General features: G+C 41.2%; 1 protein-coding gene and 1 long non-coding RNA gene across 2 annotated transcripts; one reads left to right on the plus strand and one right to left on the minus strand.

Moving 5' to 3' along the window:
- Positions 1 to 1,577: 1,577 nt before the first annotated feature.
- LOC139890265 (uncharacterized) lies at positions 1,578 to 6,968 on the minus strand. Its single transcript, XM_071873159.1, has 4 exons — positions 6,578 to 6,968; positions 6,326 to 6,509; positions 5,854 to 6,181; positions 1,578 to 1,595 (listed from the first exon to the last, which is right to left on the minus strand). The coding sequence occupies exons 1-4, from the start codon at positions 6,840 to 6,842 to the stop codon at positions 1,578 to 1,580; spliced, it is 795 nt and encodes a 264-aa protein (XP_071729260.1). The 5' UTR covers positions 6,843 to 6,968.
- Positions 6,969 to 10,091: 3,123 nt separating this feature from the next.
- On the plus strand, positions 10,092 to 12,684 carry LOC139893937 (uncharacterized). The gene is made up of 3 exons (XR_011774751.1): positions 10,092 to 10,723; positions 11,522 to 11,667; positions 12,209 to 12,684. It is a non-coding gene; the product is annotated as an uncharacterized lncRNA (long non-coding RNA).
- Positions 12,685 to 12,937: the final 253 nt, after the last annotated feature.

Below are 12,937 nucleotides of genomic sequence, written 5' to 3' on the forward strand. Positions count from 1 at the left end.
TCTCGTTTCAAAATCATTAAGTTAGTAGTCTTGTTTTTACATATGTAGTTCATTGTTAATATAATTAATGATATGTTTACTTATCATAATATCATGTTAACTATATATATAACCATATATATGTCATCATATAGTTTTTTACAAGTTTTAACGTTCGTGAATCACCGGTCAACTTGGGTGGTCAATTGTCTATATGAAACCTATTTCAATTAATCAAGTCTTAACAAGTTTGATTTCTTAACATGTTGGAAACATTTAATCATGTAAACATCAATCTCAATTAATATATATAAACATGGAAAAGTTCGGGTCACTACAAGCTAGCACACGCAACGAGAGGAAGGACGATGATGATCGTTCGCGCGATCAAAATCGTGGTAACAACTCTCGCGGAAGGTATCCTAGCGGTGGTCCTGTCAGGAATGATAAAGGGAAATCAAGTGGCAATTATCGAAACAATAATCAGCGCGGCATCAATAATCAGAACTATGCGCTTCTTAAAAGCTTATCCAAAACGCCCAAAGAAATTTTGGCGACGGAGCCAGTATGCGCAACCTTCGCGGTTCCAACTCCGCTTACAGAATTTGGTAAGCGGGATAAGATAAAGTATTGTGAATTTCACGATGATTACGGGCACGATACGAATAGGTGTAAAAACTTGATGGAACGGGTACTGGAGGCGCTCCGTGCGGGTAAGTTGGATCACCTCAAACCGCCAAAGAAAGATAAAGGGAAAGCCGCAGAAGAAGGGTCAAAAACTAAAACCTTCGCATGGCAGAAAGTGGATAAGACCAAAAATGCTGATTTAACCATTAACATGGTTGACGCAGAGAAATTAGGTCAGCGAAGAAAGTATAACGATCATCAGGATTGGGAACTTCTTCCAATCACTTTCCCTCCTGTGATGTCAATTGACAGGGTGAATGAACCTATCATTATCAAGTGCCGCATTCCTTCTTGCGGGGTGCAGGTCAAGCGCATGCATGTCGACACTGGGAGCGGCGTTGACATTATGTACGAGCATTGCTATCAATTTCTTCCCGAACACGTGAAGGCGCAGCTACGTCCGTCTGATATCACGCTGTCTGGTTTTTCCGGAGAAAGCTCATGGCCCGTGGGACGGATAGAGTTAGTAATAGAGCTCGAAGATGACAAGAATCCGCAGTTAATAAGGAACGAATTAGTTGACTTTTATGTGGTTCGCTCGACTTCGCGATATAATGCGCTACTGGGAAGAAATTTCATACGGCGTTTTAACATCATACCTTCGGTAGTGCACGGTTTGATTAAGTTTCCTACTAAGGGAGGAGTTGCCACAATGGCGTCACATCAAACGATTGAGATATGTGCGTCAGTTGTGCAAATTAACATCCCTAGCGTCGGGGAGCAGATTGCAAGCAGTGCGGTCATTGCTAATCGCTTGCATCCAGATAAGCGTATAAAAATCGGCGCAGGTTTATCAGCTGAAACCAAGGCTAAGTTACATGGTATATTGTCCGCAAACGCAGATGTTTTCGCATGGAGCGAATCAGATATGACAGGTGTCCCGCGGGACATTGCGGAACATAAATTGCATGTTAATCCATCGCTAACACCTGTTAGGCAAAAGAAGCGGCATATGGCTTTAGACCGCAGTGATTGGCTATGCGCAGAAGTAGACAACCTTGTGAAAGCAAACATTCTACGCGAAGTGCGTTATCAAACATGGGTTGCCAATCCGGTGTTGGTGAAAAAGGCTGATGGTAACTGGCGAATGTGCGTTGATTTTAAAGACATTAACAAAGCATGTCCTAAAGACAATTACCCTCTCCCGGAGATAGACTGGAAGGTTGAATCTTTGTCTGGATTCAGATATAAGTGCTTTCTGGACGCATACAAAGGTTATCACCAAATTCTAATGGCTGCGGAAGACGAAGACAAGACTGCTTTTCATACGCCGCAGGGTATTTATTGTTACACAAAGATGCCTTTCGGCTTGAAGAACGCGGGCGCAACCTATCAGCGTGTAATTGACGCAGCATTCAAGCCTCAAATTGGCAGAAATCTTGAAGCGTATGTCGATGACTTGGTAATCAAAAGCAACACCGAAGAAGACATGCTCGCAGACATCCTAGAAACGTTTGCGTCTCTGCGAAGGATCAACATGAAGCTTAATCCACTTAAATGTAGCTTTGGAGAGGAGGAAGGCAAGTTTCTAGGTCATGTGATGACAGCGCGGGGCATCAAGGCTAATCCCAAAAAGATTGAAGCTATTGATAATTTACCATCTCCGAAAACAAAGAAAGATGTGCAGAGTCTCACTGGGAAGCTCGCAGCAATCACGCGGTTTTTGTCAAAAGCCGCAGAGCGTCAGCTACCATTCTTTAACACTTTGAAAAACTGTTTGAAGAAAAAGGATTTTGTCTGGACTCAGGAAGCAGAATCAGCCTTTCAGGAGATGAAAAAGGTGCTTGCAGAGTTACCAACACTTACTGCGCCAGTCCCTGGGGAGACGTTAACGCTGTACCTTGCGGCATCAAAGGAAGCAATCAGTTCAGTTCTCATCGCAGACCGCGAAAAGGTAACTTATCAATTTACTTGCATTATTTATTTCGCAGAACTTTAACGCTGAGGTTTTCTCAGACACAAATGCCGGTCTACTTCGTAAGCAAGACGCTGACATCAAGCGAAGTAAACTACTCGCCAATAGAGAAGTTAGTATATGCGCTTGTCCATACAGCGCGGCGTTTGCGCCGATACTTTCAAGCACATCCGATTGTGGTTCTAACTGATCAGCCAATCAAACAGGTTGGTACATGATTACTTTGCGGCAATGACCGGGGTTACCGCATTGACTAACGCAATTATTTTATTTCATTCAGGTACTATACAAGCCCGAGATTTCTGGCCGAATGGCCAAGTGGGCAGTCGAATTGGGAGAACATGAAATAAACTTTTCTTCTCGCAGTGCGGTTAAGGGTCAAATACTTGCTGACTACCTAGCAGAAATACCTGCGGATGTCGAAGCGTCAGCAGAACATCAAGATCCGCCCGCACCTGTTCTATCACCATGGGAATTATACACCGATGGTGCGTGTAGCACATCTGGCGCAGGCGCAGGTATAATTTTGACAGGTCCAGGCGGTGAGGAACATACGTATGCACTGCGGTTTAATTTTGCTGTCACAAACAATGAAGCAGAGTATGAGGCTCTGCTAGCAGGTATGCGCATCGCGCATAAGCTAAATGTTAAAATATTGCACGCTTACGTGGATTCAAAGCTAGTATGCAATCAAGTCTGCGGAGACTTCGAAGCGCACGACATTGCTATGCAGCAATATTTATCGCTTGTTCATAATCTCGCTGACCAGTTCGAGGCTTTTCAAATCTCGCACGTAATGCGGGGGCAAAATAAGAAGGCGGATGCGCTAAGCAAACTAGCTGCCTTGGCTTTCGATCATATGGGTAAGAAAATTCTAATAGAGGAACTCAACGCAAAATCTATTGTCATGATGCCTCTAGTGGCACCGGTTGAGGAATCAAGCCCAACGTGGATGACGCCCATCATCGCTTTTTTACGGGACGGCACTTCACCCGTGGACTCCTCTGATGCGAAGAAAGTCCGCACAAAGGCACCGCTTTATGCCCTTGAGGGTGACGTCTTGTATCGAAAAAACTATTTGGGACCGCATTTAAGGTGCATAGGTCCAAAAGAGGCAGAGGAAGTTATACGCGAAGTGCATGAGGGTGCATGCGCCCTTCATTCGGGGCACAGGTCCATTGTGTCAAAAATCATGCGGTTAGGTTATTATTGGCCTACTATGTACGCAGACACGGCGCGTATTGTCAAGCAATGCGAATCATGCCAAATACATGCACCTATCAGTAGGGCACCTGCGCATCCAATGATACCGGTCTCCTCACCATGGCCATTCTGCAAATGGGCGATCGACATAGTCGGACCATTCCCCAAAGGCCAAGGTAATATTGCCATTCATTTGCTAAATATGCTACTTACGTCATTATCTTACGCATACTCTGCACACGCAGGAAATGTCAAATTCTTAATTGTTGCAATCGATTACTTCACGAAGTGGGTCGAAGCGAAACCGCTGGCAACAATTTCAGGGAAAAGAGTGCGGAATTTTGTATGGGAAGACATTGTCTGTCGATTCGGCATACCCAATGAAATTGTTAGTGATAACGGTACACAATTTGCCGGCGATCCTTTTCGCAGTTGGTGTGCGGAGCTTAATATTAAGCAAACTTTTACTTCAGTTGCGCATCCGCAGGCGAATGGCCAGTGCGAGGTTACCAACCGAGATATAGTTGCTGGAATCAAGGCAAGGTTGGGTCATGACCGCGTTGGTTGGGTGGATGAGCTTCCAAAGGTTTTATGGGCGCATAGAACCACACCCAAAGCAAGCACTGGTGAGACTCCGTTTAGTTTGGTTTATGGGTCAGAAGCCGTTGTACCCGCAGAGATTGGGGTACCAACGTTCCGCATACAAAACTTTGATGAGCAAAATAACTCTGAAGCTCTGCGGGAAAATCTTAATCTGCTTGAAGAACGCAGACTCTCTGCGGCTGTTAACGAAGCAAATAACAAGCAGAAAATCGCAAAGTATTACAATCAGCGTGTGCGTTCACGCACTTATAAGTGCGGTGATTTGGTTTGGCGCCAGAACGATGCAAGTCATGCGGAAGATACTGGGAAACTGGGACCTCGTTGGGAGGGCCCATACAGGGTAGCAAAAGCAAGCAACACCGGGGCATACCATCTCGAGACATTAGATGGCAAACCTGTGAAACGCACTTGGCATGCGACGTTATTGAAAAAATGTTACATGTAGCTAGATGGACTTGATCACTCCAATTTGTTTAGCACATTATTTTATTTTTCATCCTTTCGGATATGTCGCAGTTGTAATCATAATTAATGCCAAATAAAAATAATTACATGCGCATACTTTCGTTGTCCATTTATATTTTTTGTATGCGATTCCTGCCTACTTAAGGGGTGTCCTCTAGCCCCCGTGCGGCAGAAGCCTGTTTGGTTACAAGGCTAGACAATAACGGCAGGCGAAGGGAATTGGTTTTCCCCTAGCCAAGCGCCACGCAGACTAGATGGCTGCAAAGTCGACTTTAAATATACAAGCATTGGTTTGCTTGTGCGTAATCGCTCTCGCATTGGTTTGCTTGAGGAACTCCTAAGCATAAAAACATTGGTTTGTTTTTAGTTGCGTTTGCTTACCATACAACTAATAGTGCACCTCTAGTACATGACAAAGCAATAGCGCAGTAGCTTTTGAGTCTAAATTATTAAAGGTAAGTTAAAATATTGGTTTATTTTACGCAGTACCATCCGCAGACGCATAAGTTGTGGTTAACTATGCGCATGCGCATGCGGTTCATAATTTGTTTTGATTCGCGATATATAAACAAGGACATCACGCATGCATAACAGACAAACATATGTACACATCCAAATAAATTATTACATAAGTAATTGTTCCACATGCCTGCCCAACATGGGACTTAGGGCTCCAAAATACATTTACAATTACCTGCCTAAGATTAGGGCTTACGGCACAAACTACTCTAGTAATCCTCCTTCAAAAACCGATCAAGCGGCATCGTCGGGTCAGCCGCAAACGCATTGATCAAAGGGATAGGGATGGACTTGATTGCCTCTTCCGCCTCCAGCAGCGCCGCGGCCGTTCCCTCCTTTAATTTCTTTTGGACAATGTCGGGGAACGGTGGAGTTAGGCCGCATGCCTGGATCACGTCCCGCACAGCCTTGTTCACCTCATGGTCCTTGACCGCATCGACATAGGCATTAAACCGGTCGGACACGGGCTCGGAGTCCATCACTTTCTGCGCAATTGCGGGAAGTGAAGTGCGCAGCATTGTCATATCTGCCTCGGCCAGCTCGCGGTTGGTAACCGCATCGTCCCTCTCCCTCGTGACCTTTTCCAACTCCAGCCTCACTCGCTCAGTTTCCCCCTTTGCCTGATCAACCGCACCCACAAGCTCTTGGTTCTTTTTTCTTTCTTGAATCAAGGAGGTCTTGGTTTCGGCCGCAGTCAATTCAACAGCTTTGCGGGCCTCCTCAGCAGCGTCCCTGTCCTTCTTTGCCTGATCAACACCCGCCTGCAGCAAACCCAACTCCACCTCTTTGCGCAGTGCAACATCGTATAGGCTGGAGGATCGACGGGCTTGATCCGCAAACATCCCAAAGAATACCAGCCCGTTCTGGATAAAGGCATTGAGCGCCTGGTTAAACGGCAGCGCGGCCAGTTGCTCGCGGAACTCTGCTGGGAAGATTTGCTGCAAGAATGCAGACTGCTCCGCAGCATTTTCTGCGGAGGACTGGCAAAGTTGGCGGAGGTTGGCAACACGGAAGCTGCCTTGCGGAGGAGGTAATGTAGACTCAGACTCGACGGAGATCGCCTTGTCTTTGGATGTGGCAGTGGCCTGCAGCTCGGGGTTGACCCGCGGTGTTGTTGGCTGCGTCTCCTCCACATGCTCTGCAAAATACTCAGATTAGTACGCAGATTTTTCTACGCGGTATACATGCGAAAAAATAAACGCTCACCATTAATGGGGGGAGGTAGGTCTGCGGACCGCGGCTCGATGGCAACAAAATTGTCGTTGCGCATATCCTCCAGCTGCTTAGGAGTCTTCTTCTTCTTCTTCTGAGCCTCGGACGTCCCAGCCGCCTTGCGTTTATTGCCTGACTCCGCCGGCGATTCCTCCACATGTTCGCTAGCAGCTGCCTGCTCTAGCTGTTTGTCCACATCCTGCTTGCGGAAAGAGATCCCAGCAATCTCCTCCGCGGTAAGCACCTTCTTCATCCTCATCTCTGCAAACAATAAACGCCTGCGTTAGAAAATATACAAAAATTTATGTAAGTACGCGTTTATGCTATTCCTACCCTTTCCATCGGGGCCAACTATGGCCGGCCGCACATCCTCCCAAGGCCAATACGCGGAGATCTTCCCCAACCGCAGCATAACATTACCATACGAACGGTGCACCAGTTGTGCGTTGACGCACTGCTTCAACAACCTTTTCTCCTCGTCATCCAACGCTGGCATCTTGTTCACATCTTTTTCTACCTTCTCGCACCAAATGAGCGTCTGCGGGAAGCCAGTGCCTACTACGGTCTGGTCGACGAAGAAAAAAGTTTCTTTCCAACTTCCCGCATTCGATTTCGGGGTTTTTGTGAAATTTTGGCGTGCGAAGAAGGTGAACCAAGATTTATGGTGGTTGGCTAAGCGGAATAGGTGGCAAAAAACCTTCACCAATGGTACTGTGTCGAGTGCAACACACCACATCTCGAATAGAACGATTTTGCCTATAGCATACGGGTGCAATTGCCCTAGCCCTACTTTGAAATGATCTAGTACGCCTAAAAAGAAGTCGGTGGGTGGAACCCTAAAATTACCATGCTTAAAAGCATGTTCGTAGATCGCCACCTTATTCTCTGGTGGCTGATGGGCTCGCTGGCTAGGCAGTGGTGGTACCGGATTGTAACCCGCAAGAGGGGGGTATTGCTTAACTAAGTGGTCGATGTTTTTCTGGCCTATGTTGGACTCTACATTCTCTACGAAAGTTTCATTAGCTTTGGTCATTTTTAGATGAATGGAGAACGACTGACCTTTAAATGACGATCGGAATATGACGGAGTTGATCGGAATTGATTGGATTTGAAGGCGAGTGCGTATTTGGGAAGCTTGACACCGGAAAAGTGAAAATGTGTGTGATTTGGGGCTATTTATAGGCAAGATTGGGGGAGCGTGGGTTGGAATGGTGTTATCGTGGCCATACACGTGTAATGCAATCGACGGGTAGAATTTGCTGATCGCGCGTGGTGTCAGTTAAGCATGATTACAAACACGCGCGTGGTTCGCACGCGCCTGCGGCATTGTTACTTTATGTCTTGTCAGCCGAATGGGCTTCTGCGATTGTGACAGGCATCGAGGCGCACGCGAGGACATTAAATGCTCGTCGTCCTTTTGTTTTCTCTTTTTCGCTTAATAGTTTGATATCATATGACTTGCGTCATATAACATCAAACTGGGGGGACTTAATGATACCGCAGCCCGCATGCGAATGTAACATACACACGGGCATGCGCTATGGTGCGCATGCGGGGTGCTCTCATGCGTCATGCGGCAATGCGGATCCGTATCTGGTCCTTTACGGCGCTTGCTTAGCTAACAAGCAAATATCTTTTCCATAATTATATCCGTGATTCGGGGGAGACGGTTATGGAAACGATTATCACTATCCTATGACGGTTCTAGAATTAAGGTTTGCCTATAAATACAAACCCTAATCGTCGTTAGCAACATACCACGTTACGTAGCCATCTTCTACCACACATCATACGTAACCTACATCTTCTATCATCTTCTAAAGGTTAACAGGTGAGTTCTTTATTAGCTGGTACCTACAACCTTGCTTGGGGCCTTCTGATCGACGGACGTCATCGAAGGTGGACTTAATCACTTGGCCACCCCTCCGACATCATCATGTCGGCCAGGGTTATTCACGGTAGCCGGACCGGAGAGCCACGTTCTAAGATCCTTAAACCCCTCCTTTACGTTGAGCAAGCATGTTAAGACCCCTCGGTTAAAATATGCATAATCATTAGCGTTATTATAATTTTAATAATATAATGCCATTAATTAACATAAACAATATGCGAATTTGATTCTAATGAACTCATAGAGCAACCATTTGTTTTTACAGATGTCGATTATTTTATTATTAATGAAGGGAAGTTTATTACTCCGTATTATATATCAATAATCTATATATATATATATATATATATATATATATATATATATATATATATATATATATATATATATATATATATGTAATCATGTGAGAATGTTCTCACATTAAATTTTAGTGAGAACAATTTTCAGCCACTAGTTTTATTTTATAAAAGTATAATTGGAAGCCTTAAATATAGGAACAAATCATACAGGTACAAAAATATTTGTGGAATATAAATAAAAAATAAATTAACCGATGTAACTGCATGGTCTTTTCTCACGCTTAATTCTTTCATCAATTTCATGACTAAATTAAATAAATAGATACATGTAATCTGTAAATGCATATGATGAATTAATTTGAGCATCCAACAAGAATTATAATGCATCCTTGTTCACACCTAAAAGGCTAAAATTGATGCTTATGTTGAATTGTTTATCGGTGCATCCATTCGTTGTTATATGCAGTCTACATTTACATCCAAATAATAAGAAGAAAAATATACTCATGTGTTTCTCCACTTCTTTAAACCATTACTGGACTGGATGGATGCCTTTGTATCAAATATATTATGCATCGATTTTTACGTGTACACGCATCCATCTATTATTAAATTGATGCAACAATGTGTAAAATAAATACTCCATAGAATTCATTAGTGTAATACCATTGAATGCACGTAACAAATGATTTGGAGAAATATACAGAGTAATTGACAAAATTAAGGGGAGAGATAACGAGAGATAAGGAATAATTAAATAAGAACGTTCTCACAGGATTGTTACCCTGTAAATCTATATTTATATGCATACAGATGCATTCAAATGAGAACGTTCTTATTTTTAACTTTTGTGAGAATAGATCCAAACCACTCTCAATTAGTTAATTTTAAATTAACTTATTATAACTATAAATACATGATAGGGATGTAATAGTCAATAGTATTAACCGTTAGAGGGCAAATATGTAAATTAAATATATGAATCGGTACCCATTTCCTACTATTCTGGCAACTTGAACCCATTTCCTATTTTGTAGTACCATTAAGTTTACCAGTTAAACACCATTTTCAAACTCAAAAAAAAAAAAAAAAAAAAAAAAAAAAAAAAAAAAAAACATCCGACTTTTGTTTACGATATTAATATCGGATCATTCATCCATATCAAAATTTCTATCTGATGTTAATCGAAATATAGACTATGTAGAAGTTGAAGTCGTTGAAGAAGTCAAAGACGAACTGATGAAGATACGTAATTACTCTAATTCTATATAAAGAATATCAGCCTAACAACGGCTTGTCGTTTGATGTATAAATTTTTGGCGTTTTTTATTAGGAAAAGGTTTAGATACATATGGAAGCTTTGTATTGCTTAACGGGTTAGAATTACTGTTCCTTCCTTTCCTGCTGTTTTCTCTTTCCCTTTATGCTCTATCACCGCCATTTATTCACATCCACCTTCTCCCTCCTCACCAACTTTCATCAGCTTCACTGCCACCTCACCGGCCCCAGCGCAACCGTCGTTGCCACCTCCGAATGTAACCCAGTCTTTAACGAACACCAGGGTTCGTTAGAGAATTGTTTTACTACAGAAATACATACCATCGCACAAATTGTTCCATTGCCGCTCGAGCTCTGGCGACTTCTGCCACCGTCGACACTACATCTGCAACGTCATCGCCACTGCTTCTGCAACTTCGTCTCTTCTACAACGTCGTCTTTGCGGTCTTCACCGGAAGGTGTAAACCCTAGCTATCTAAGCAGTACTTCAGGTTTTTTTTTTGTTTTATTGTTAATTTTTGTTTAGATTGTTTTTGTGTGTGTTTAATATTGTCATCGTTTTTTTTTATTTTGCTGAGATCTATAAGTTTCAAGAGGCATTCAATAATTAGGGGAAACAATTAGGGTTTAAATTAAGAGATCGGCCCAGGGAAGGACGGAAGGAAGGAGGTACACTTTAACCTGAATTACACATATTTTTATTTTTACTTTTATGTGCGTATAAAAACTAACAGTTGTAATTCAAACATATCACTATTGTTATGTTGGTGGTGAGTGAGTAACTAAGATTGTAAATTTCTTCACATTTACGCCCTTCATATTTACGCCCCTCTGTATACACACATGTTAGCATTTATTTTTTTATGCAATTAATTTTTTGATAGTTTTTGTACTTCAAAGTGTATTTACAGTTTTGTTTTCATGTGTTGTTGTTAGTTTGTATCTTGATATATTGTTGCCTTTTTTTTTTTGGTGTTTTGCAGTCAAATTTGTTAAAATGTTTCATGTAGGATTTCTTTGTCTATGTTTTTATTTGTTAAACTAATAGAAAGTTTTGAATAAACATTATTATAGTTGTGTGTGTCCTCAAGTTGATGTTTTGGTTTGATGAGCTTATCATTCAGCTGAGGATTTCTATTATTATCGATTGTTACATATAGCTATGTGGTTTGGTATTTCTTAAATATGTTTGACTTTATGTACAGGTAGTTACTATTAAGTTTGTGTTTCATTTTTTTTTTTTGAAGTTGTATTCATATCCACAATTGTACTTCAAATCTGCATTTGCTTTTTTTTTGTCTTCTATACGGTAACAAATTTAATTGTTGTTATGGTTTCGGCATTTTTATTTGTTCCTTGTGGACGCTATTAATTTCTGATTTTTGTTCCCCGTGTGTTATGAATTCTGTTAGTTTGGATTAAAGATCCAATTAGTTTGTTGATTGTTTTATCATCTTGCAAAGCTAGGGTTGATGATCCTCTGAATCTAGATAAAACATGGCACCAACAGATACATGAATACAGGAAGAGATACATGAATACAGGAAGAACTGGGAGTCTTTGGCTTGCGTGTTAGCACAAGATTAAAAGAATGTAAAATGGCATTTTACAAGGTAAGATTACTTACTCTTTCATGTCTTTTTTCATACACATTAATTAATAGCAGTGCTTTATAAGGGTGAGTGAAAATATAATTATGAGACATGTGATATCTTGAGCAATGCAATGATGCACAAGATAGGAATTTTGTCAAAAAAACTAACCAATCGTTTATTTACTTTTTATTTGCATACGTTCTGAACTTGTAGTCAAAATGAATGGTTCTAGTTATCTGCATACCAGCATATATGGCAAGTATAAATATGTCAACCCGTTATCATTCAATTTTTATTCCTCTTTTTAGCTCATAGATAATTAATAAAATTTGGAGGCAACTAGCATGTACTTTTTACCCTTTTATACTATTGTAGTGAGGGTTTCATAGGTGTGAAGATATATGTTGGGTGAAAACCAACAAAACCAAACCAACACCTGGATCACATCATGATTCACATACTTTATTTTAGCGTTCAAACTAAGGTTGGAACAAGTTATACTAAAACTCTTAAAGTTTTTATAGTTGTTTATCTAATCATTTCTCTGCTAAGGGTGCAGGAGAACCACAACTTTTCGAGACTCCGATAACTCCATGTTACTAAACACAGAAGATTTTGAGCAATCCATAGCCGAGCAAGAAGCAGCGAAGCGCGTCTCGGACCTACATCTAGTTATTTATGTAGTCATATTTCATTAGAAGTTGTTGCACATTATGAAAAACTATCTAAATGTTTATTTGATTTTTATAAACTTTAGAACTCCAGTAACAGCATATCCAATTTAACAACATACATATATTTAATCTTAAGCATTTTATAAAATTCATTTACAATTGTTTCTCATACGTCAACTGTATACACTTGCAATTATGATCGTTTGTAGTGTAAATATATCAGGGGTTGACTTTGTTTCTATAATATATGCTGCTGGGACCGAAATAGTGTCGGGTGATGGAATTTCACATTGGCTGCCTCAAGTGTACAGTACTTACAAACCGCTGAGTCTGATGAAGATGAATTGGATGCAGACATTGAAGACTCGGATGATGGATCTTCATGATATTTAGAAATTTTGTGTGTCTTTGTTACCATGTTTGAAATCGTTTCATTGTTCCTTTGATTATGTTTAATGTTACCAGCAAGTTTCTTAATGAATTTTTTTGTTGTTTTTTTTTTTCATCCATTTTATTAGTAGCTATTGTTTTAATTTTAATGTCTACAACTATGATATACATTCATGGTAGTTGTCCACATGCTAACTTCTAGGCTACGCTCAATGGAATCAACA

This window comes from Rutidosis leptorrhynchoides, chromosome 2 (assembly GCF_046630445.1).
Source record: "Rutidosis leptorrhynchoides isolate AG116_Rl617_1_P2 chromosome 2, CSIRO_AGI_Rlap_v1, whole genome shotgun sequence".
Taxonomy (NCBI): Eukaryota; Viridiplantae; Streptophyta; class Magnoliopsida; order Asterales; family Asteraceae; genus Rutidosis; species Rutidosis leptorrhynchoides.

What these genes read in the sequence shown, in the direction of transcription:
- LOC139890265 (XM_071873159.1), bottom strand. Translation starts at nt 6,842, where the DNA reads ATGAGGATGAAGAAGGTGCTTACCGCGGAGGAGATTGCTGGGATCTCT. An exon ending in CCTACCTCCCCCCATTAATG is followed by an intron (nt 6,510 to 6,577) that starts GTGAGCGTTTAT and finishes AGTATTTTGCAG; the next exon opens with AGCATGTGGAGGAGACGCAG. An exon ending in GCAGAAAATGCTGCGGAGCA is followed by an intron (nt 6,182 to 6,325) that starts GTCTGCATTCTT and finishes TCGATCCTCCAG; the next exon opens with CCTATACGATGTTGCACTGC.